The sequence below is a fragment of the Malurus melanocephalus genome, unplaced genomic scaffold (assembly GCF_030028575.1).
Source record: "Malurus melanocephalus ecotype Western Australia unplaced genomic scaffold, MMel_1.1 scaffold_6, whole genome shotgun sequence".
In the NCBI taxonomy this organism is placed as follows: domain Eukaryota; kingdom Metazoa; phylum Chordata; class Aves; order Passeriformes; family Maluridae; genus Malurus; species Malurus melanocephalus.
This window is the reverse complement of record NW_026623238.1, coordinates 6,760,591-6,787,177: the sequence shown is the minus strand read 5'-3', so window position 1 is coordinate 6,787,177 and position 26,587 is coordinate 6,760,591. Positions and strand designations below refer to the sequence as shown.

Here is a 26,587-nt window from a genome sequence, read left to right as displayed (position 1 = left end):
TTTTTTTTTTTTTTTTTTTTTTTTTTTTTTTAATGTAGTTGTGTTTGGGCAATTTGCCTATTTTCAGACAGCTTTGAATGATCTGGCAGAATTATTTGATGGAGAAAACTCTCAGGCTAGACTTCTTAGTTCACTGTCTGGATCCCACTCAGGTAATTAATAAAGAAAAGAAGTATGCATTTTTTACAGATCTCAGTATGGAAAAAAAATAATCAGGAGAATGTTATGAGTTTACTTTGGAAATCAAATCATTGGAACAGGATGCTAAGGGAAATGGAACACCCTTCTAAATCTTTGAATCAAGATATTATTCTGTAACATATGGTTTAGGCAAGAACTGATCACTGGGGTGACTGTAGGAATRATTGAATTAAATTCTCAGATCTCTGTATAAGAAGGCAGATTGGAAGGTACAATTATTTTCTTTGGCCCTAAACTTTTTGAAATACACCACTACATATTCTGAATGTCTATTTTAAACACATATTACTTGTATTTACAAAATGCAATTATCTGTATGCAACATGCACTAAGATTAAAATCAGGCCAGCTGCTGCATTTAGGTAACTATAGCAAAATGTTGACCTAGTGAAATCTTAATTAATATTATATGGATTTCAACATGGACAAATTTCCTGTGGATGGATATATAATGACTGTGTTCATCTTCGGTGGATRATATATATTTCTGTAGCTATGAATGTATATCATGAACTTCTAGTATTTAGGAGAAATATATGTGTTTATATATGTGTTTATATATATAATTTATATATGTGTTTAAAATTTTTGTAGTATGGGGCTATTCATGCATTCTTGTTTTTCTACTCTGAATAATTGGAGAAATACTTCATTTGAAAAGAATGTATCATATCTATTTGATTTATAGTAAAAATATTATTACATGAAAAACTCAGCTCTTAATTTTCCTCTGGTGAATCTGTTTTCCTCTGGTGAATCTATGAAGCTATTGGTGTGATAAGAGTTCACAAAAAAAAAAAAAAAGAAAACCCTAAGATTTGTTTAATTACTGACAAGGATTCATCAACAAAACAATTTTTTTTTTATTATTTAAGAGRAGCTTACTTAAGCACCAAGTTTTACTGCATCAAATTTTTCATATAAAAGTCAAAACTGATGTCTGTTTTCACAGCAGACATTTGAAAATATTTGAAGGGAATTTAAACTTCTGATTTTTATTTATTACTTGTGACATTTCTGATTTACATTGATTTAGGATAGGATTCTGTTACATGGAACCACCAGTTACAATAGTATAAAATTAATCAAAGTGAAAGAATTATATACCTAGTAATATATTTTAAATTTTCATTAATTTCTGTGGAATTTCATAAAATTTGGGTTTATACAGACCAGTGAGAATAAAAACAGTAGTCATATGTAGTGGAATCATTGTAGAAGGACTGCAATTATTGAAATGTTACCCTGACTTCTGACAGATATGTCAGGAATGGAGATAAAGTATATTAAACATCTTTATTAATCCTCAAATCAATTTTATTAGAAATAAAATTTGCAGTGCTATAAGTTAATAATGTAATATAGTTTGTGTGTGACCATATATTGCTACTACATGAAACAAATCATGGCTTTGCTCTCTCTGACTTCAGTTTTTGTCTTGAAATGGTAAATATCCCATAAAGATCCTTGTGGCATTTTTCAAATATTTGTATTTGTTTAATATGTTTTGCAAGGCAAAGTAAAGCTCTTAGTTACAAAAAGAGTTAACTAAAAACTCTAATAATTTTGGCCCCAGGTGACAATAGGGTTCCCCAGTCAAGTCAGTTATTAGAGCTCTAGTTCCAGCTGCTGCAGTGAATATCAGAAGGTTTCTGTTTTTGAATCATAAAGTCTTTTTATTGTGACAAGGTCAGCTTTAATTTTTACTATGTTATTTGTGTTTCCTTTAACTATAGAGGAAAACATAAAACTATATATTTTAACAGTATATTTGGTGACATATTGAGCTATAACTGTTGTTTCTGTTTTGTGTATTAATTTTTTGTTTGGATTTGTAGGAGAGACATTGCCTTTGGCTACATCTAATCAAATTCTTCTGCGATTCAGTGCTAAGAGTGGGGCATCAGCCAGAGGGTTTCACTTTGTTTACCAAGGTAAACATGTCTGCTTTTGGTGGAAGACCAATTTAATRAATTGTATTTTTTAAAATTCTGCATAATTCTTAACATATTGCTTTAAATACAAGTATCTTAACCTTTTGTCAATGATCAGGGACTTCTCCTGATGGCAGACTGGCTTTGTAACTCTATTTGTCCTATGTGGCCCCATGGACTTGAATATGTCCAGTCCTCCTCAGCAGTCTGCAATCTGTTGTTCCATTATTGCTGAGTGAGCTCAAGACATTTAGGAATGTGCTTAATTGTATTAGTTTTTCTCAGTATTCCCAGCTGATTTTTCAAGAAATTTTGTTCAGGCTGCTAAGGARTTCTGTCTTCTTGGAGAGCTCAGAGAGCAAATTGCTGTGGCAGAGACCACCAGGCCGTTTCAGCACTGAAGGGTGTGTGGGATCCTTGCTGTTCTGTTTGGTGCCCCAGCAGAGCTTGAGGTGTCTGTCTGCAGCTGCAATGCAAGAATGACACAGCGTGGCCAAGGCTGTCATCATTCTGCTGGGCAGCTTCGTGCACTCAGCTGCTCTGTGAGCCTTGAATGMATTCTGGTGACACCTGGGGCACTGTTTACACATTCACTGCCTGTACAGCCAACAAATGCACAGTCCCTAAGGGACTGACTTTGGAGCAGCTCTCTAGATGTATTGCATACATACCCAGTAAGCTTAATGAGACAGTCATTGGACACTGTGGTTTATTGTATACTCCCTTTTCACCTTTACTAAATTGAAATGTAGTAAAATTAAAATCAGTTGGATAGTTTTAAATAACATTACTAAGATTCCTAGATTCCTTTTTAATTTTTTTTTTTTTTTAACAGTGAAGCACAATCCTAGTTTGAAAYAGAAAATAAATGGAAAAGGCTGTCTCACCTCAAAAATATTTCCACAGTTGTAAGGAGCTCATTAGGACTGATTTTTAAGCCTTCTGATTTCTGTGTTTGCAGAAAGATATCATTGTGACTGCACATTCTTCTTTGGATATACCTGAAGATAKTTTTACCTGCCCGTTTTGCACATCAAAAACATGTTGATCACACTTGGATTAAAATTTGTCAAGCAAAATTAATTGTAAAAGAGGGAGAATATAAACTTCTGGAATTAGAAAAGAGCTTTCAGGATTTGTATTCTTATCCATTTGTATATGAATGGCATATTTCTGTCTTACTCTATTTGGTTTTCATATGTGTAAAGTGTTATTTTTTGCTACTTTTAAAGAATTCCTAGTGATAAAACCCCACAATTGTATTAGCTGTATAGATGCACACATAGATTGCTATTGAACAGGAAGTCTCCAGGTGAGCACAAAGCTATGCCTCATTTCAGTCATTTATGTTTTTAGTAACTGTAAAAAATAGATTTTAACAAATGGGAGCACAGATGAGTTAGGCAAAGTCACTTTATTTGTTTCAGGAAAATAATGAACTTATTTAAATACCATGGGATTTTAATATATTTAAAAATATTTTTTAAGAGCTTAACAAAATAGAATTATATATATACACATACATTGGTTAGTGGTATTTAATAAACTATGTGTTTCTGAGATTTTTTCTCTCTTCTGATGAAACGTGATCATACTTCCAATGACCACCTGCTTGCTAGCCTTTTAAATATTTCAGAGAATGGCATCCACTCTCACACTTGAGCACAGTAATCTGGTCTGCAAAGTCAATAATTTTATTTATTGCCCTCTATTCCAGGTTGACCTTCTTCCCTGTTCACTTTTCCACGGGGCTGATTTCAATTTTGTTTCACAGCAGTATGAAACATTTACCAAAAAGTGGAGTATAATTACTATAGAAAATGCAATCCTCTGTGATACAGCTTGAGAAGTCTAGGTTGACAGTGCAATAGGCAAAAGCTGAAAGGAAGGCTTGACCGAGAAAAAAAGTTATTGCTTGCATTATTTCRTATTCCAGTTTGAGCAACCAACAGATAGGGGTTTTAGCTTGTGATTCAGCTTTAGTGGCTCTTCTAATGCCACTTGCTCAAAAACTTCTTTTTATCTGGATATGTCATCTATGCCTTCATTTCTTTTCGCAGATGATCACATTTCCTTGTATTTCATGCAATAGGAAAAAGGTGTCTGTAATATGAGACTGAATGTATATCCTTTCTTCCAAAATATTAGGGTCAGGTATGCTGGTATATCCTAGGAACAATCCTGCAAGAAGCCTGGGATTTTTTTCAGCYTTCTTATGCTTGTCTTCCTGCTACAACATCACCTAAGAAACAAAAACTTACGTTTTTATAAAACTCAGGCTGCAGCAGTCCAGTGTTCCTTATTTAAAAAGTAAAGTAAATAACTTTTTATCATCCAAAAATTTGTGGGGTTTTAATATTTGTCTTTTTTACTTGCTATACTATACAAATGCATGAACTAGTTTATTAGGTCAATTGAGATTTTAAACATTATTTTAAGGATTATTAAATAAGTTAGCATACTAGGATGAGGAACACAGAGGGAAATAAGAATAAAAGAAGATTGTGACTTTAACAATCAAGTTGATCTAATTTGTGACGAGAATAATGAAATGAACAGCCACACATCAGCTGCTACATTCAGAGAGCAGAACTAAGACATAGTATTTTTTTATATTTGTGCTGCTGTGATACATTATGTCTTGCTTTAAAACAGACATCCTGGAGAAGTGGTTGATGSCCTGAGCCTGTCAGTATTTATGAGGGATTTGAAAAATGCCCTTAATAACAAGTTTTAACTTTGTCAGTCCTGAATTGGAAAGGCAGTTGGACTAAATGATTGTTTTAGGTTTCTTCCAACTGAAATAATCTATTGGAGGCATTTCAGCTGAGMTGTCAGCTTTGTCACCTTTTAGAGAAACAGACCTATTTTCCTAACTTCTTACAGATATTTTAAACTGCACAATWTTTTCCCATGGACTATTTAAATCCCATTTTAACATGTATGGAAGTACCTCACTTTGTTGTCATCTAAAGCTTGCACTGCATCTATTCTTAAGGCAGTTCTTTTAAAAAGTGTGTGTGTGTGGGGGGGGGGGGGATTAAAAAAGAATAGTACCTCTTCTAGTGATTGTGCATCTTTAGCATTTCTTATCTCACTGTTACCCTTAATAGAGTATTAGTCAAACTTCTGAAAACTGAGCAAAATATCCATTTTAAGATGTCAATGASTGTTTCTTGATGGCAATAGAATAGAATTTGATATGACTGTAGCCATTGATGGTTTTGGCTGTCATGGCTGATCTCAGTGAAGTGTCAGCTTTTAGTCTGAAAAAAGTACTTTTGCCACATGAGCTAATTTAAGAGTGCTCCTTAAACTGCCCCTACATTTGCTATCATGTCAGAGATAGTTTGCTCACAGGAAAATAACTTTCATAATATAATGTAACTAGATGATTTGACATCCTTTGTTGAGAGAGATGCTGAAATGTCTAGTTACACAAAAAAGTGTTTGGATGATTACTGCATGTGTGCAAACTTCCTGATACTATTGCTGAAAGTTGTAGGATATTCTTAAATCTGACTGTTAAAGCATGCCCTTTGCCTGCACAGCTGTTGTAGGAATTCTCCAGATGTGGATGCTAGGCAAGGGTTGAGAGATGGAAAGGGGTTTTATCTATAGTTCCCTCCCTTTTGAGAAATTGGGTGAAAAAAATACATAGGGGAAGATGGTATTCCCATAGAAGGCTGAGAAGAGTTTCTTCCACACAATGAATGGAAAATACTCCAGGAGTGATGCTGAAATTTTCAGTCAGGTCATGTAGTCTCAGGTAAGACAGATAAGCTTTAGATACATGAAAAGATAAAAGTTTAACTAGCAGGYGGCTGAGGTGGTGATCTGTGTGGGAGGAGGCCGTGAGCTATCATGTGCCATTCACAGACAGCTTCCTGCAAAGCTGGTATCAGCAACCTCTCACATGCCAGAACTCCCTCTATTCAGAGGACCATGTGGTGCCTGTTCTCAGAAATATTTGAGTAACAGTAGCCTATGGATGACCCATGCTGAAGGAGAAACATTCAGAAACAGAGTGAAGTGAAAACCTGAAGATGCAAAAAGGGGGACAAAAATGAGTAAAATGCTAAGTGCATYGGAGGCAGGGGCTGGCAGGAGAAGCAAATAAAAGCACATACCCCAACTTCCTGTGCTACCTCTCACCTCACTGGTAAAACAAAGATGGATGCAAAGAAGTTGAGAAAAAGAAGGGGAGTATAGGTGTTTGAAACTGAGCCTGGTGAGAATGAAGTAAAACTGTTTAATTAACTTGTTTGATTGTCTGTGTGCTGTTTCTTTTTAATTCCTGAATCAGTGATCAGAATTTTGTGTAAAATTAGTAATAAATTAAATTAAGCATAATGAAGTATTAATTCCTTGAATCAAAACTGTTTTTTCCATAGCAATATACTGAACACTTTGCCATCACAAAATTGTGAATGATTTATCTAATGACCAAAACTGATATTTAAATGAGTAGTCCTGACCAAGGGATGGATTAATGCCCAAGCTGTTGTTCCAGACATATGACAGTCAGGTGTGTGAGCAGCTATCATTACCTAGGCAGTTGGAAAATCATCATCACCTATTCCAGTGTAAAGTCACTGTGCAATAACATGGGAAAAAAGTCTGAGTAAAATAGTGCTTGTGCAGGAGATGCTTGGGTAGAGAAAAGTYTTTTAATGCCAATAAAAGAGAACAAAAAAGAGCAAGCTGGGTCAGCTGAATTGAGCTGGCAGACTGCATCTGGTCTGCAAGTTGCAATTGGGAAGAACTGTGTGTGAAATCCTTGAACTACGGTTTCTTCATTATCTTTCCACAAGTTCAGAACAGTTTCCTGCCATGGTTAGAACTGCATGCATGAACAACTATCATAGAGCATCTTTGTGATACTAATGTCCTGTTGAGAACTTAATCACAAATTGACATTTATTTGAGCAAAGGCAGTTATAATAAATTTGATGAAAGGTAAGTTTAAACTGTGCAAAGTGTTTAACAATTTTAAAAAACCTAATAAAACATATTTGCTTTTGTTTTGCCTTATTGTGCATTTACCCAAGAGTTTGCTGGTTTATCCATGACTGTTCTTGAAATCCTTGATACATTTTATAACTTCTTAAGCTTTCAAGGTTAAATCTCCTGCAACCATCCAATGTACTGATTTAAAAGAGAAATATGTGCTACTTTGTCTGTCTCACCTYGTCTGACAAATCAACTCACTACATTTTAACAAAAAAAGATAATGTATTTTACTGTTATTGCTAGTATCAATTATTTCTAAATCTTTGCAAAAACTTTTCTCTACATTCAGAATTATTTGCAAAAACATAACTATTATATCTGGTAGCAACACTGAAAACTGRTAGAACAGAATGTAATCGTAAATGAGAACTTCCAGTGTTCTGCTAAAATGTGTTGCACGTTTAATGCTAGATTAAGATAGGATTGATTTCAATTAGTGTTCCATATCCAACCTGTTAACAACTGCTAATTTTTAGAGCATTTGAGTGCTTAAATAATTATGAATCTAGATAGARCAAATGAAAGTTTTAGAAAGAAGAAGAGATTAAAGTTAGCAGTACGAAAATAAGTATATATGGGCTCCATACACCTTGTCTTTTACTTAGTGACCATGGTAGCTGAGCAAGTAGGAGTGTGTGTGTGCAGTTGTGCACGTGGACAAATAGAAATACTGCTCTTCACTGTTACAGGCCAGCAAAGGAATTTAAACATAATGCTGTAAAATAAAACTAAATATAGCTGTGGTTCTGTTAACCTTACTAAGCCAGAAGTATCATGCTTGAAAATTTGCCAGGAATAAAGTGTAACAACCATCTTTTTTTTTTTTTTTTTTTTTTTTTTTTTTTTTCCCTGTTTCCATTTCGTGTCTTTGTTACTTAAGGACTAAATGACAGGCCATTTTCATGATGTTATTTATTCATGTGTAGGCGCAGTGATGCACTAAAACTAATTCTTGAACAAGCCAAGCTGATCAAACAAAACTTTTGAACATGCGGCTCTCACAGAAAAATTACATATATTTAATGTACCTTTATTTTGTTATATTGTAAAAAATAGATTATATTGCACACAAATTATACATCTGTCATTTTCTATATAAATATTTTCAGTTTGTTTTAAAATTGGCATTTACTAACTAATTGCAAAATGACACGTAGAGAGGACAAGTTTGATATACAARCAGCATGCACAATAGCAAGAGTCAATAGGTGCCAAAAATATCTGTTATAAGGTGTTTGTAAATAAAGAAGCCAAAGTAAAAACTAGCCCATCATTTTCTAATGAATGTTATTATTTTGCTCTTTATATCTTGCTTACAGTCTTTTAACTGCTSTGGTATCACATCAGGTTTATGAATTCCCAGACATTATTGGTAAAAATAATTTTTTGTCAACAGCAAACATTGAAATAGCCTGGAGGTTGTCTTGTTATCACTTTATATTCTCCAATATGATAAAGCAAACATTTGTAAGATATTATGTTGTCTTTACATCTGATTTGCTGAGCCATAATATTTTTCTTGGCTTCTAATGAGACAATTCTAGTGAGAGGCCAAAGCCCCCATATTTATTAAGTAGGTGGTAGATATAATATCCTGTCATTGAAGAGGGCTGCAGTAACACCCCTGATCTTCTCAAGCCTAAAGCCATGCATCCAAAGTCGAAAGATCTCCAAGCTGCCATGGCACTAGTGTGGCTKTACACAGCCCCAGCCCAAAACCACATTCCAGCCAACAGCCATGAAAGCATTAGACTATTCTTTGAGAATATAGGATCAAAGCAAGTAATATGAATTAAGCTTTGTCCTCCAAGAAACAATCAGCATTTTTATTTGTCTATTTTTTTTAAAATTATGACTGTCATTTATATTAATGACTTTTTATTTTTCTCTCTTTATACAGCTGTTCCACGCACAAGTGATACACAGTGCAGCTCAGTTCCAGAGCCTCGATATGGAAGGAGAATTGGCTCTGAATTTTCAGCAGGCTCTGTTGTTCGATTTGAGTGCAGTCCTGGCTATCTGCTACAAGGCTCAAAAGCAATCCGATGTCAGTCAGTACCGAATGCCTTAGCTCAATGGAATGACACAGTACCAAGCTGTGTAGGTAAGCAATTACATTTAAGTTGTCTGTTCTGTCATACATGTCTCTGCATTAGGATTCAGGAACTGTTTCAGAAAATAGTATTTAACCCATATATTCACTCTCCTTCGATTAATATCAGTCATACCCAATCTAAAAGAGCACTATTCCATATCCAGATATAATTGAGTACCAGCTGGCTCATGGGCAGTACRGTGTTTAATATGATGATTTGTATTATATGAAAGAGTGCGATGCACATCTTCTTGAGCATTCATTAATTTCATGACTTCTCTACAGCTTGAAATACAGGACAGAATTTAATTCTCCATAAGTGTCTTTACCTGTTTTATTACACAGTACTTGTCRTTTATTTCTATCACACATAGGATAATTATTCATTTTTTCTAGCAGAAGCATAGTGTACATAGACTAATGATAGCATTTTTAAGTATAATTAATGTTCTTCAGTCTGTCAATAAACCTGCACTGAAATAATGCTTAGCAGTCCAAAWTTTTTTTTGTAAATGTTGAAATATTTTACCTTCTTGCTATTTGGATTTATATCTAAAAGTCATTGTTATTCCTAGGAATTTACTCCAGAATTAATTAGAGTGTTATAAAAAGAAATGTAGGTATCCTAATTTCTGTGTATTTTGGTTTTTTGTTTTGTTCTGTTTTCTGGCAACTTAAAGAAGCAAGTGTGTGTATAGTAAAAATACTTAATGTGCACACTGCTTTATCARCTAGATTCATTATTGGAACTATCTGAAGCTGTGGGTAAATTCAGGTAATTTCTGTCAATTGTGATTGTGTTCAGTGTTATGTCTTTACAGTTTGTTTTTATTCTAAGGTAAGACATGATTAGGCTCTGCTGCTGGGCTGTTCTAGGCTGCACATATGCAAAATGAAGTTAATTTCTGGATTGTTTAGTCAGGCAGGTTGTATCTTATGCTTGATATAATTTATATATTTTAGAAAAGAAGCTTTTTAAGTTCAGATGATTGCTTCGTGTCTATGTGTATATGCTACAAAAGTAAATAATTATAATGAACTTGATCTTAGTAAAATTATTACTTCTCTATTCTCTAAAGTGGTTTAAGTTGTGYAATTACTTGTCATAATACTTTCTTTCAGTGCCATGCAGTGGGAATTTTACTGAGCGCAGAGGTACTATTCTTTCACCAGGTTACCCTGAACCTTATGGTAACAGCTTGAATTGTGTGTGGAAAATCATAGTGACTGAGGGATCAGGTATTCAGGCAAGTCTGTATTCTGTCAAGCATGGAATATTAAGTACTTTGTTTGTTTCTCTAGAAATTTTGTAAATTAGTAATCCTATAATTGGGGGGGGTGGGATACTTGAAATATTGGTACTTGGATTTTTCATTATTGTTCATGATTAGCTTTGTTTTATGTTACTTTATTTTCACATGGGGGTATGAATGAGAAAATATTATCAAGCAGTTTTCTGTTTTAATTGTGTAGTATATTGAAAGCAGATCCTCATCCTTCAATCTGTTATGCAAATGCCAGCTCTTTCTATGTGCTAGGGTATTACTGAGGCCCTTGAGAGTTCTGCAGCTATCTTGCTTGTCTGCTCATTTACACTTTGAGTAATTATTTTAAATGATGCAACAMACGTGCAAAATTCTTCTTACTTACATAATGTCATATTTTCTAAGAGTTAACACAATGTGAAAAGTGAATGTTAATGTTCTATTTACATTTTCTTTCATTGAGGTGTCTTTTCTTTGGATCTCTTACTTTCTTTGGGACATGTTCTCTTTTTATTTTGTTGGTTTTRGAACATTTAAAAATACAGATGGCATGTTGGCCTAAAATTTTTTTGGGGCTGTGTTTTACAGATCCAGGTCATCAGCTTTGCCACTGAACATAATTGGGACTCCCTTGAAATATACGATGGTGGAGATATGACAGCACCRCGTCTTGGGAGCTTTTCAGGTTAGGATATGCCATGATTTAAAAATGCAGTTTTATATATAGATATATTTGTGAGAGAATATGTCTTAATTTGCTCACGTATATGCACAAGGAGTATGAATTCCATCGTTTCTGATACCTTTATGAAATGTTTTTACTTTTGGGAGAAGAGTTCAGGTGACAGGTAAACATGTCAATATTCAAATTCAAAGAGATTTTCAGAAGAAACTATGACACTAAAATGTTTAGGTTTGATTAGTGGAATTTAGTTGATAATACTTTCAGAAAATCTTTCCTACCCCTCCCATAGAGGAGGTGCAGTGAGATGAATTGGTACTGACATTGATGGAGTTTCCTTTGATAGCTTTGACTTAGTTTATCCTTATTAGATGCCCTTTCTCCTGAAAAAGATGAAGCATTCATTATTCACCCAAACTCACCAGACCTCACAGAGCAAACTAAATTAATACAACTGGGATATAGCAAAAATAGATAATTAGTTGTTTAAAATGTACATCAAGCATATACACTTTCACTCCTTCTATATGAGAGAAATTTTTATAGARAGAATGTGTTCTGTTAGCCAAATCCAGAGAAAGGGATTGTCATGAATACTAAGCCCAACTTATTATTAATCCTGGGTGATTCTGGTATAGCTAAAGCAGGTGGATTGTTGCCTCTCTGATKATTTCATAAAATTTTAAAATGTAGATGTATATTGGATTAGTAAGGAATTGAAAAATCAGCTGGCAAACTTACTGAACACAATGCCATATGGTGTRRGATATCCCTTTGGTCAGTTAGGGTGTGCTGTCCTGSCTGTGTCCCCTCCCAGATTCTTGGCTACCYTCAGCCTCCTCTTTGGTGGGACAGTATGAGAAAGCCATGACATTCTGTGAGCTCTGTTCAGCAATACCTCAAACATCGCTGTGTTATCAACATGGTTTTGGTCACAAAAACACACAGCACCATGCCAGCCACAGTGATTAACTCTATGCCAGCCAGAYCCAGTTCAAGAGATAGTAACATTTTATATTAAATGCTAGTAACAAAGCTGTATGTTAAATTGGCAATAAGAAAAAATGAAATTAATTATGAAAATTAATCAACTTTTGGAAGTCAGTTGTGTGAGAAATATAAAGGAACTATTGGATAAGGAATAAATCATGAATTTAACAATATTCTATTTAATGATACTCAAGACTCAAAACACTTCTTTATTCTACAAAAAAAGTGTGTCATCTTGCTTTAGTTTAAAAGCCTTCCTAATTTCCAGGGAAACTAAAAAAGGCAGKTTTTTGTATTAGAAATATTTAATTGGAGATAGAGTAGCACGGATTTATTGTGGATTTGTCTCTTGTAGAGTGAATTTCAGACCTAAAATGAAGAATTATATTCTGCATGGGAAAGAATATGTAAAGAGGACATGAAATTTTCTGTTCTCAWAACTGAACCAGTAATGTGACATTAAAACTGAATTACAGGCATAATTTCATAAGTGGTAAAATTTCTCTCTTACTAAATCTTATATGAAAACTTTGACTTCTGATTCACTTTCTGTGAATTCCTCTGTCTTTTAAATATACATTCAAGAGRTGAAGGTGTAAAATTACTAAGAACTGACTAAACTGTGCAAACTATGTCACAGAGTTGATTTGGAAAGGTGAATTCACTGAGCCTGTTTCTTTTTAGCCAGTCTGTCATCACTTCCAAGATTCTTGGGTGACTGAGATTATCAGTTTGAGCTTGTTGTGTGCTCAGTGCAGCCCTCTTCTCCCTCTTCATCAGGCARTTCGCTGGCTGCCTGATGTGTAGAGCAGACCCTTCCTTTGAGCACATACACATATACATGTGTGCAGAGATTTATACAGAGTGAATACAAATGCAGTGGTCATTGAGGCTGACATCTGGAGAATCTATTGTTAAGATGGTAGTTCAATTTAGAAATAAATTAGATAAGGATATAATCCATGTTGTATGTTCGTGCTAACCCAAGAAATGCTTAAAATTACCATTGATCTCCATTCTTAATCTGGAAATTTCTTAGCAGTGACACAGCCTTTTACACGTAGAGTGTAGTGTTCACCTCTGGAATGAGATACATTACTCTTYGTTGCCATTGCTGATACTTGAAAAAGACAAAATCTTCTGTAGCAAAAACCRTAATGGAACATTTAAGTAGAAAACCTAACAGTCTTCATTCCTTTTTAAGCCTTTAGGGGAGGCATGCATGCATTTACTGCCTCCTAAGACAGTTACCTATATTCCAGACTACAGATTCTCAATCAAAAGGTTGAGAAGCCTGTAAGACTCCAGGATCCCAAAATGGTATCTGTCTRCATGACCATTAGATATTTACCATGGAGATATCTACACTTAAGTTATCATCGATATCTGCTCCTGCCCTTTACATACTTTTTTTCTCCATTGACAGTAAAGGAAGTCCAAAACAATTAGGACACTGTGGACACTACATCTGGTTACCACACGGTAACCATATCTTCCATGCTTCATGTGCCCAATCCCAGAAAAGGCAGAGGTTAGCAAGTGGACAATAGAATTTCAGTTAGATCATAGAATCATAAAGYCATAGAACAATCSAGGCTGGAAAGGACCTCAGAAGATCATGTAGTTCAACCTTTTGTAGGAAAGAGAACCTAGATGATATTGTCCAGCACTCTGAACAGTCTCATCTTCAAACCTCCAGTGATGGTGACTTTATCCTTGGCTGGTTGCCCCAGTGCATCCATATTCCTTGGCTGGTTGCCCCAGTGMATGGTTTTTCCCACTGTAGAAACATTCTTTCTGATATTAAGGTGAAATATCCCCCAATGCATCTTGGACCTCTTGCCCCTCGTCTTTTCCTTGCAGCTCCCAGTGAAGTGAGGAGCCCATTAAGTACTAGAATACTGTGATAAGGTCCCCTCTGATCCTTCTCTTCTCCAGGAAGAAGAGACCTAACTCCTTCAGTCTTTTCTCACAGGGTAGGTTCTCCAGCCTTTGATCATCTTCATGGTCCTCCTTTGGACCCTCTCCAGTCTGTCCTTGTCTTTCTTGCATTGTTGGGGCCAGAACAGGACACAATACCCCACRCATGGCCTGACAAGTGCCTGACAAGAGTGGCATGATCGCATCTCTTAGCACCCTCACAGCTCAGGAACATATTTGCSTTCTTTGCTGCAGCAGTGCACTACTGGCTCATGCTCAGCTGGTCCGTTGCAATAGTCCCAGGTGCTTTCAGCAAGGCTGCTCCCCAGCTACACAAATCCTAGCCTATGGCTCTTTTGATTATTGTAACACACATGCAGGACTTTGCACTTGTTAAAGTTCATACTGTTCTTGCTAATCTACTCTTTCAGTCTCTCCAGGTCTCTCTGACATGTCAGCCTCACCACTCTGTTTAGTGTCACCAGCAAACTTGGTGAGGGTGCTTTCAATCGCACTACACAAATAATTTCTGGAGATGTTGAAGCAGTGTGGGGACCAGCATCAGTCCTAAGGGGTTCCACTTGTGACAGATAGCCAGCCTGAATGATGCCATTGAATGTAATGAGAATTGAAAACTGGCCTTATTTATTTCCCACAGTACCATAGGACAACAATAGACTTCTCGTCTTATTGAATATCACCCTTTAAGGAAGTAAAAGACTGGAATTAAATGTTACCAGATCCTACAAAGGAACAGAACTGCCAGGAGTTCGTTTTTTTTTCCATTAAGAGTATAATAGTCATTATGAGTTAATCTGCATTCTTACAGGACACCTTAAACATCCTTAAATATATTTCAAATTCTGTATGAATACTGTTGAGGAATACAGTTGGTGCCAGTAGCTGYGTGAGCAGCTGCAGCTCAAGCTGCTCATGGAGCTCTGGGTAGTGCAGCCTGAGGCAAGAGCCTTGAACTGCCAACCCTTTGCGAAAGAGAGAAACCAGGGACCTGTGCYTCAGCCTGGTGAGAGGACACTCAGAGACACAGCAGGAGCTGAGGACTCAGGAGGAAGAGATGAGACTTTTGTGAGACTGTGAGAGTGTAAAAACCCAGGGGTTTCTTGGTTGGGATTGTCCTCGGAGGCACCAGTTCAGGCTGTTCAGGGTAACTGCAGTGTGAATAAATGGCTTTACAGAACGAGACTGCTGCAGGGGACTCAGTCAGGTGGAACTGGTGAGGAAACCTGGTGTGACTGTGTGAGACTGGGGTGTGTGCAGGCAGTCAGACCTGTCGAGTCACAGCCTTCGGCTGTGAAGGGGCTTTGGTCCCTGCCATGAAAATCTCTGGTGGTGGGAGTGTGACCGCCATGTCTGGATGGTCAGACAGGGAGGTTTCCTTAACAGATGCTATGAAAAGTCCTTCTTCCAGGAAGATGCTTCGCTGTTTTCTGTACTCCAGCGTAAATATTGTGTGATGTGAGTGCTCTGTACAGTCTGAATTTCAATAGTTTGAGTTTCCTTATCAGAAAGTAAATATCAGTTTCTGTATCAGACCTTCCTTAAAGACCAGCTTATCATCAAGATTTTGCTGAATTCAGTTTTAGATTTAAAAGTACTTACCATTTCCTAGTTTAGATTGTAGACTTAGGAAGAAAATTCTTTTCAGCATCTCTTTCTAAGCCCAAGTTTCTAGGCTGCTCACAGTTACTATAGAAACAGAAAATGCCCCACAGGAAATGAGAATATTTCTTATGCATCCATTGAAGTTCATTAGCTATTTGATACTGTCTTTGAGGGTAATCATAGAAAATTATGTAATTTTTAGCCTCAGTAGACCTTCCAGCTTCAGACAGTAGAATAAGACTTACGTGGTGTCATGTGGTAGTAAAATCAATGTTGTGTCAGACTTAGCAATTCCAGTGGCAGAGAATGTATCCAGGCTTASTGATAAGCTTGTTGTGTAGCACACACTAAAGTCAGTTGCACACAGATACTTATTAGAGATATTTGAATTAGGAAAAGCTAGTACGTATTTTCTTTTTCAATTCATTGTACCTGTTCTTCATTTCCTGTCATATTCTCTGAGTTACCCTAAGTGGTTGAAATATTATGGGAAGAAGATGTGAGTACGCACAGAAAAAATCTGGACTGCTTTTTTCTGTACTGCAGWTTTTATATTAATGTGGGGAAACAGGCAAATGGCAGTTGAACTTGTTCTTATAATCAAATACTTTATTTATGTGATGATTTTTCTTTTTTCGGTTTACATCTCTTTTTTTTTCTATCTGTGTCAAAAAGGTTTCATCTAAATGTGATGGGATCTTTGTTGATTGCACTTATATAGCCTCTTATTGTTTGTAATCAAACTTTTCTTGAAACTTGAGGGGAAAACATGGTAGAGCACAGCAGAATATTTGAGATTCCCATGCATAAAGAAAATAAGTCTGTCTGATTCAGTGCTGGTCATGTTTTTCGATATGMAAGTTTGATCAGCATGCTACAGTTTATTCCATAACTTTAATTTTTCCAGGTACAACTGTGCCAGCATTGTTGAATAGCACCTCCAATCAACTTTACCTTCATTTTCACTCTGACATTAGTGTGGCAGCAGCTGGTTTTCACCTGGAATACAAAAGTAAGACTCCTTGTTTCTTTAAACTTTCTCAGGAAAAGCGTGCATATAGAAATGGAAACAAGTATTTTACATTATTATTTTTCCTTGCTTGTTTTTTTTTTTCTTTCCTGACTACCAAGCCTTGTATAAGTGATGTCTATTAAACACAAATTTTAAATGAAGTGACATTTGAAATTGCTGCAAAGCAGCTCTCACAAATTAGCTGTATATAACAAATCAACTTGACAATTCATAACAGCATTTTTAAAATGTAGAGTTTAATATTGATGTGGGTTGTCTTAACTTATTTCAGCTTAGTGCTGAAATTTAGGTGACCAAAAAAAAAAAAAAAAAAAGTAAGACTCAATTTCATTTCTTGGAAGTAGATAAAACCAGAGAAGATAGCATACTTTTTTTTTTCCATTTATATGTGCATACATTTATGACTTGCATTTCTTTCCTTTTCTTCAAATTATTTTCTCAACAAATTGCTGTGATTGCAAAAACCAACATTTTAATCCCAGAGCTACAAGAAAATACAACAGATACCTTGGTAAATCACTGGTAGGATGAGCARAATAATCTAAGAATTTTCATTAAAAAGTCTCCTATATGTCAACTTTTTATATATTTTGTGAGAAACTCCATTCTAAAATACAAATAAACCTGTATTTTAGAGTTATAAACATACTGGATTACCTCACATAATCATATTTAATTCAAACACACATTTGCAATATTCATTTCTCCAAAACTTGAAATACTATAGAAGAATAGTAAATTCAGTACAWATGCTTGCATAACACATGTGATTTTAACTGAAAATAGGTATTGCTAAAACAGTCTAGTATTTAAAAAGTAATGTGATGAGTTTACAGTCTGATGAGTGCTTTGATGAACGGCACAAAGTAAATCCTCAACAATTTTTGAATATGAGCATGCTGTCTTTTTTTTTCAAAGGCCATTCAACAATTTTCTTGAAAATGGAATTAGCTTTTCTATTAGAGYCCAATATTACTGTCTAAAAATGGTAATGTTGTTTTTAATATTTTAATAAGTACATATAGGTAAATAAACATGAATGATTTTTAATATGTTCTTTTTAGAATTGAGATGAAAAATTTTAAAGAAACTATAAAGCTGCACAGAATTTTGAAAGACTAGATTTTCAGCTCATAATAAATATTTTAATCTAACTGTAGTCACAAGACAGTCCTATGTTTTCATTTAATTCCATGTGTAGTTCAAGCATTTATATGGAAGTATAAATGTAGGGGTTTTGTTTTAATGCAATCATTCTAATGGTGATGTAGAATGAAAATATAARTATTACTTCTGCGGAACTTTTTTTAGAATCTACTATTTTGACAAAGTTCTTTTTATTTGCCTGGGAACTCCTCTATAGTTGATCATCTTGTTTGCYTCCTCCAGCCTTTCTCTTTAACCTACAGTGAAGGTATAATTCCATATGAAGTGTAAAGAAATACAGATTTATTCTAGGAAGTCACGCAATGAACATTTTAAATTTTTATCTTTTACTGTATCAGTTTTATTATCTCTGTGACTCCTGAAAACCTCTGTTCTGTTACAAGTAAAATCACTTACACTTTTGTTTCTCTCCTAGTTGCCAATTTCACAACTGTGCTCTGTTAAAGCATCTTTTGGACTCCAGTGGTGCTAATATTTCAAGGCCAGTGTTTCATAAAAGTGCACCTCAGTACCGGTTAAGGGAGCAGTGTTGAGCATTCAGAGTTTACTTAGCTCTTCTGTTGATACTCTGGCAGGAAAGAAAAAATTTGTTTCTTACATGTCTAGCAGGAGCACAGCGTATCTCTGTGTACCTGAATACAGAAACTGAGCAAGTTCTCTCATCAATAATTTACAGGTTTATATTGAGCAGTCAGCTTTTCAGATCAAGAAAAACACAGAAGAAGAAATACTTTTCTACACAGATATTACTAGTGTTTGATTATGGTTTCTGAGGCCTCTGATCACCTGATGATTTAAGTAGCACAGAAAAAATAAATGCCTTTGTTTCAGAAGTCAGTCTGAAATATGGAATAAAATGTTCTTTTGCTGAGTCAKTGTCTTACTAAAGAAAACACAAAAMCACTAGCTMTCGTGGAAAAAAACATTAAACATGAAGCGTTATGTTAGAACACCAGATAGTTTTGATGACTGCAAAACAGATTATTCTAATCCTAAATATTTCAAGATAATTTAAATATTTGAGTAAGTATTGTTTTATTTCTTGAAACATTTTCTTCCTTTTAACAATATGTTTTCCTTTTGCCCTGTCCATTTTCAGGTTCTTTCTATGTATGTCTTTATTTTCAGGGGAAGGATCCTGGACAGTCTGCTCCTGCAAACCTAAGTTTATGTCTAATCTAGGCAGTGCGTAGGTTTCCTTTGTAGCCTTCAAAAACACACAAGTCTTAAAGTGAATAATATAATTTTATCATTTACTTTAGGATGGTTATGTGTTAGACATCAGGAATGTAAGAGTTTAGTTGCCCAAGTTGAGTCATGTACTGAATTTGTATGCAATGGTCAGACTGAKGACCTAGATATTTTTTTCCCTTGTTTTCTTGTTATTTATGTTGCTCTTTTGATTGTTTGGCTTTTGTTTTATTTTATTTTACAAGTCAGATAGGCAAACCCAATTTAAAAGAAATAATCAGTCAGTACCTTAGAAAAAGTTCTTTCTGGTCACAACATAATTGTAAGTATTGTGGAGGGCTACTATGTGTTATTGTTATTTCAGAAGGGCTGTTGGGGTTTAAAGTGATTGCAGCAGCCTATGGTAAACAAAGAAGTAAAATACGCAACAGGTAACTGTAGAAAAGATGAGAATTAATCATTTAACTAATCCTCTCTATGCATGTGGTAGAATAAATACCAAATATAATTATTTTCACAATCACCAGCAAGTCTAATCAGAGAGTGCTTTGTTGCATTCCTAATATGTACAACAGTAGGAACAACAAATATTCCTGTTATTTAATTGAATTCCTTTTAATCTAATTAACAAAGGAATCAGCTATCCAAATGGTGTGTTTTAGAAATGTGATTCTTTAATTCAATTGCATTTGTGACCACTGATCTTTTAAGCTTGGTCTTAAAACCTCATTCATTGATTCAGTGGTAGTGTAAATATTTTCCTTAATATACAAAAAATGAAAAAAAAAGGTCTGGAAATGAAGTGTGTTTGCTCAGCATGCTGCTTGAAATTCTCAGTTGAAGTTAGGTTTGTTTTAGTAAGACTGAATATATGCAGAATGTTGATATATAGGTTTAGACCATAAATGTCTGTAAGTATCTATCTGTCTGTCTATCTATCTCCAAATGTAGAGATAAAAATTCATATTTTCAGTAAAAATGTTGCTTCATATAATCGATATTTTAATAGTGTCATCTCTTTCTATTGCCTTGAATTAAGATATATAACACAGGTCAGCATCATTCATTTTGCAAGCTTTTAGTTTACTGCTATACCAAGATGGTGGAATACGGCTGAGAACATAAGTTTACTTTTAATTACCATCTCCTTTTCTGAAGCCACTCTGTCATGTGGTAAAGGCTCTTGGCAGCCGAAATAAAGGATTCACTGCTAGGGGGACTGGAGAACAATTGACTGTCTTTTGTAGAACTTCTCTATCATGAAGATCTTTAATAAATTCAAAGATAAAAATCAGAGAAGCAGAGAAGAAAATATATTCTTCCAAGTAGCTTATTATATTTTACAGGTGGATTAAGATGTTTCAGGCAATTTGATTTTTAATGTGGCCCTTCAGTGCAACAGTCTTTTCTTTTTCCCTGTGTTAAAGCAGGTGTGAATCATAAACATGCCACTTTTAATTTAGTAGGTCCTGATCCTGTCAGTATAGCTGTACAACTTACTAGCTGTTGACAAGAATCTGACCTCTCTGCAGTAACTCATTAAGATAAAGACATTTTCTAGGCTGGTGTCTAAAGCATGAGGTTTTGAAAGGGACAGCTTGGATTTTGATATACACCATCATCAAAATGGAAAGAACAATTCCCTCAGCTTGATGTTTGTAATGTAATAAAGCATAATATGTTTCTGTTAGCTGCCTAGAGGTGGGAGAAATTCACAAAAGAATGCTTGATGACTTCTGGTACAGCTGTCAAGAAATTCTTGTGTTGTCCACTTCACAGCTCTCTGAAGTGGACACTAATGGGCATTCACATTGTCAGATGTGCCAGTAAGGATTTTCTTTCTGCCAGCAATGGCAGTGATGTTTGGACAGAATTTGAGGTAATTGTAGGCTTGCATATAATTATGTAAGCAAGGCATATTTGTCTTATGCCGCAGAAGAGCCAAGAAAGTATTTAGCAAACAGTAAGTGGAAGAAGGTCAGGGAGAGGGTTATCACTCTTGACATTAATGTGTTCTCTTTTGTACTGCATAGCAGAAGCTGAGCTCTGAAAGCGTGCACTTAAGAAATACTTGTTCCTCTTTTGATTGCTTGGACTTGACATTTTACACATTTTCCCTGTATGACTGACTGTTCACATACAACCTAGTTTAATAGTATATTTCAGTGTCTCTGAATATTTGTTTCCTAGTTTGTCCCCAGATACCGTAATTTGCTTGCTTTCCCTCAACCGTTCTTTAGATTTTGGGGTCTGTTCTAACTAAACCAATTTTCTAACTAAACTAGGCTAGTATTATGGAATGATTGGAATAAGAGAGTTTTCAGGATTCAGAGTATTATTTGATTCTACTTTCAACTTTCTCTTTGCTTTTGGAAAGGTAATATTGCTTCTTAATATCAGTTATATCAGAGAAAGTAAATTATGAATGGGTTTTACATAGTGTTTTATGACCAAAGAAGTAGTATGTACAAAATTCTATGAAAAGTATAAGCAGCTAGCAGAAAAAAAAGTTTTTACCTATTAATATGTGTTAAAGATAAATATATACAATAATACAATATCTAGCAGTTACACAGAAGCCTACTTTAAAGATTCTTGTTTGATCATAGTCTGTTTAAATTCTGTATGCTATTTGACCAATGATGGAATGAGCTGTWTTACATGCACATTATTACTGTTTCCAGACAGCCACTGTTATAACTGTAAAAGCAGCTTTATTCATACAGATCTAAACCCTCAGCCCCGTTACTATCAACAAACAGGAATCCTGTGTTCCAAAGTACAAATTTCTTGGTGACAGGAAGTGAACCTCAAATGTATATTCACAGAATTCATCAAGTATATTGATATCGATAAGCAATTTAGTCACTATGTCTTTGTTAGGTGCTTATTTATTTAACAACAGTGATCTTGAAGCAGATGTTTTTCAATTTTAGTTTCTATTCAAGAGTGAGAAGGGTGAGAAAATGCAAAAATAAGGGTTGATTTGCTTAAGTTGCATCTCAGCATCAGATTCTCAAATTAGTGAACAGCAGTCTATACATGGTACTTTGCATTATTGAGATGAGGCATTACATTTCACTTAATGCTGAAGCAAAGTTTGTGGGGATGCAGGTCACAGCTGTTTAGTACTGCTACTCAAAGGAATTTTCCAGACACTAATGCATTTATGGTATTGTAGAACAGTTCTGAAAACTTCTGTGTTTTAAACAAAATTTCAGTTTATTTTTGAAATGAATTTTTAATTAATGTTTTCTTAACAACCCATAATCCTTTGGAAAGAATTCATGAAGGCAGAGAACATCAATGAAGACCTGCTGTCCACTTATCTGTGTTTTTTCAATCTTTGTGTTTACTTTCTCCAGCTGTAGGCCTTGCTGCCTGTCCAGAACCAGTAATTCCTAGCAATGGGATCAAATCAGGAGATAGATATATGGTGAATGATGTTTTGTCATTTCAGTGTGAGCCAGGATATACATTACAGGTATTTCTTTCTTTCCTTTTTTCTTTGAATAATACACTGTGGAATAATTGCAATAAAATGGCAAGAGAACTGACCAAAATATATTCTAATGAGGGGTCTGTGGTGTGTACATAGAGATGATTTAAATAAAGCCTCATCTGAATGCTCCCGAATTATAAAACTGTGAAATGCTATGACATTTCTGGCCCTTAATAAATCTGGGCCAACAAATCTTGTCTTAGATCAACATGCCATTGAGCAGTAAAGGCCATCAAAWTGGACATGGAAATAAAATGGATAAAAGGTTTTCTGTAGAAAACTGTTACAGYGCTATGCTATAAAGTATTGTGTTTTTCCTTTTTGGGGAGTGATTTATCTAAGTGAACTTTTAACCACAATGATAGAAATATGTTGTGGAATTTCATATTCTGCTCAGGAATTGTAAAATTCAGTTTCTAAAGTGAATTTTATCTATGCTAAATATACTCTTAAAAATCTTTCAGGGAATGAAATATTATAATGAGCTCATTGATTGGGGGTGTTCTCTGTTCATACATTGGTTTAGTTTGCCATGGTAGACAAATGATTGAGATGCTATTTGTAAATGTTTCAGCACTTGGTAATTCTAAGACTGAAAGCTTTTTTCTTTCCTCAGTTTTTCTGGTGCAATAAAGACCTGAATTCAGAATCTTTTGGTTGGTAATAAGTCCCACTCAAGACAGTGTAAAACCTGTGTCAGAAAAAGAAAAGCATCAGAGCTTCTGCTCCTTACAATGATAAAATTCCCCATCTGAGGACTGCCAATCCAGTGTTCCCTCAGCATATATTGGATTTTTCTTTGGTCTCTCTTTCTTTACTGAATACCATTCCTTACCATTCTCCTAAAATTCTGGCAGTATTGAAACTAAGCATTTTACATCTAGGCTGGCTGTGGGAACCCTGCAAATGAAATGTCTCTCTGGGTAACCAGGAATGTGCTCACCTTTTCAGTCATGTGTGGCAGGTATAGGTCAGCTATTTAAACTAATCTGTTCTCTTTACATGTGTTACATGACTTGAAACAACCTGCACTGGGAGCATTCCATATCCATAGCCAAAAAGATTTTGTTACACTAGTATCCTGCTAATTAGAAAAGATTCAGGACTTGAGAGCACAACAAAGCCTGCTCTCTATCCACCTTGAGCACTCATTGYTTATTTAACAGTTTGAGGGGTGCTTAAAAGCCAGCTGATTGTTCATATATGAACTACTTAAGTTTTTTTTTTTCCTTTCAAACTTAATATTATTTTGATAATACCTAATGGTATAAACCCTTTAACATTTGGAGTTTTTAAGGTTATTTTCTCTATTTCATCTTTCTCTTACAGCATCCTTTGTAGGAAGCATGTCAGTAAGAAAATGAGAGATTTGACAACATTTTTATGGCATGATCCCTTCAGAAGGACTATCTGTCATTAAAGCTTGACTCCAAAACAGATTCAGACTTTCATTTAAAGACTTCTATTGARCCATTAACAGTTTCTACTTCAAAGTAGCATTAAGGTGATAAAAGAACATCCTATATGGCTATACTTACATAGCTATAGCTGAGGCAAAGATAGGGGAACTGAAAGTTCATTTTCAGGACTATTTGTTAGAATGAGGTGCTAGCATGCTTCTGGCCTAGCTGAAATATAGCAGTTCAGTAATTATTACAAGCCAGAGACTATTCTCACAGTTTGCATTGTGGCACTTTTTTTGAGATGAATTCAGAAGAAAAAAGTTAAGCAGGAAGATACGCAAAATGTTGTCCATTCATACTCAAGGCTAGAAAACAAGCTCACTAATTTCCACTACTATAGAGAAGCTACATGTTCTTTCAGGGCTTTCTTGTATGCATTGAGCTAAATTTCACATTCATCCCTAGACTCAGGACAGTCTATCTTAATGCACAATCTCTCTGGAGGTCAGCCTGTAATAAACTTGGTTACACAACAATAAATATAATTGTATTTTAAGTGTTGTTGGATTAAATAAAAAGTAATATTTTTCCTTTTTTTAAGAAAGATTCCTATTTTGAATATTTGTAGAAAAGTTATGTGGAATTATTTACATTTTTATTCCGTTCCACTCTGTGGTGAAAGGATCAAGATCTGCTGGTAGGACTGTTATATAATTGTGTTCATGTAGTTGCCAGGAGTTGTTTGTTTAGTGCCTCATTGCTATGAGCCAGGTCACTGCTTCTGAGCTGTTACGAATAAAATACATATTGGCATCTGATTTTTGGCTAAGCTTATAGCAGTGATCTGTTAGAAAAAAAAAGTAAAAAACTGACTCTGTACTTATGGTTTCCTATGGAGATGGAATAACATAAGCCAATTCATGTAATCTAAAAACCAGCTATCTAATCTCAATCAGCTGTTTAGATTTTTATTTTGACATTAGAAATAAACAGCCATATACCTCCAAGGACTGATTTATACTAAGATTTTGTGTCAGAACAGGAGATTTGCTCTTAAAGTTCATCCTTTTTCACTGATATCAGAAGGGTAACACAGGTATCTAACTTTAAGCTGCTTAGATTTAGTGGGATGGCCTCTACTTGTATTGCCCATCAAATTGCAGACTCTTATCCCTACCTTTTTCAACTAGGAAACGTCTAAGTTTTGCATTAGGAAAAAAGGACATCATTATTCTGTTTTTAATTACGTGGATTAGAAGTTGATACATGCTCAAGATACACAATTGATACATGCTCAAATATTCTGTCGGTACTTAAAATAGTATGGGTCATGGAGTGATAACAGTAGAAAATGAATACTTCAAAAGTTGTTAGAATGAGTACAGGAAGCCTTTAGAAGATACACATTGTTAACTCTGGCTTGATGCTTTGGATCCATTCTTAGAAAAAAATCAGAAATGTGAGTTCATAAATACAATATTAGAATAAAGCAGTGATGCATTTGTGAAGAAGAGATCTGCACAAAAAAACCCTCAATCTTTGTTAAAGCTTAATTTCAATGCACTGTGTATATTACTATCACAAAATCATATAATGTTTTTTATCTATATGCAAGTCTTATCTGTAGACCTTTAACATGACTAACAGTGACTTTTTTAATATACTTACAGGGATTCTATCATTAAATACTTTTCTAAAATTTCATAACATATTGTACCTTAACTGTATATATTCCAACTGTAAAGCTCTTCTTGCCTACATCTAAAAATTTAATAATAACTGTGGAATCTGTTGTATGTAAAAAGCAGCTTCATGAGCTTGTTTGAAGTGTAAGACAGAAGACCTTCGATATCCAAAATTAATAGAAAAGAGTTTGAATCTTTTCAAAATATGAATGAGAATTGATATGCTGTATGGACTCTGCTGTGAGAAAGTGCATACATATCTATGTATATGGTATGTTACTCATACAGGACAAGTAAAAATGGGTCCAAATTAAAAAGAAATAATAATGAAAATAAGGTTCTATGAGGCACAGTATGTTTGCTATTCAACAAATGTAGATCAGCATAACTTTTCAGAATTTTTTTTTTTCACTCTAGCTGTGAATTTATCCTCAGTCTTTAGAGAACATATTCACAGCTAGCAATAACAATCAGGTGTGGATTAGTTTATAATTGAGGCTTACCAGAAAAGTCATAGAGCTCAAACTACTACCTGGAGATGCATAAGAAAGGTAATTGCTAGCTGTAGGATTAAGTGTCTCCCCACAGGAGGGARCTTTAAAAGACTGAAATCAGAGTGTGCTCTTGTTGGAAAGAGGCTTGAAGCCAGAGGAATAATTTCATTTTATTTTTCAAAAGATCTTTTATAGGCTGTTTTACATTTTTCCTGACTGTGGTAGTTAAATTACGGCTTCCCCCTTGACTCACATCAGAGACGTGCAATCACAGAAGACTAGAAAAAGAGAATAAAATAAAACAATGCAATCATGGAATATTAGAAAGAGGGAATAAAACAGCGAATATTGCATTAATTAAATTATTCAAAACCTTATCCATTTTGCAA

The 26,587-nt window shown here is 34.8% G+C and overlaps 1 protein-coding gene across 1 annotated transcript in view; it reads left to right on the top strand.

Moving 5' to 3' along the window:
* Positions 1–26,587, top strand: part of CSMD1 (CUB and Sushi multiple domains 1) — a gene marked incomplete at its 5' end in the record, with an annotated part of 494,218 nt that overhangs the window by 356,037 nt on the left and 111,594 nt on the right. The window contains 7 exons of the mRNA XM_057371364.1: positions 39–152; positions 2,040–2,135; positions 9,049–9,252; positions 10,366–10,490; positions 11,097–11,193; positions 16,631–16,735; positions 22,480–22,598. Of these exons, the coding sequence (XP_057227347.1) occupies positions 39–152; positions 2,040–2,135; positions 9,049–9,252; positions 10,366–10,490; positions 11,097–11,193; positions 16,631–16,735; positions 22,480–22,598 (860 nt within the window). The remainder of the gene's footprint in view (positions 1–38; positions 153–2,039; positions 2,136–9,048; positions 9,253–10,365; positions 10,491–11,096; positions 11,194–16,630; positions 16,736–22,479; positions 22,599–26,587) is intronic.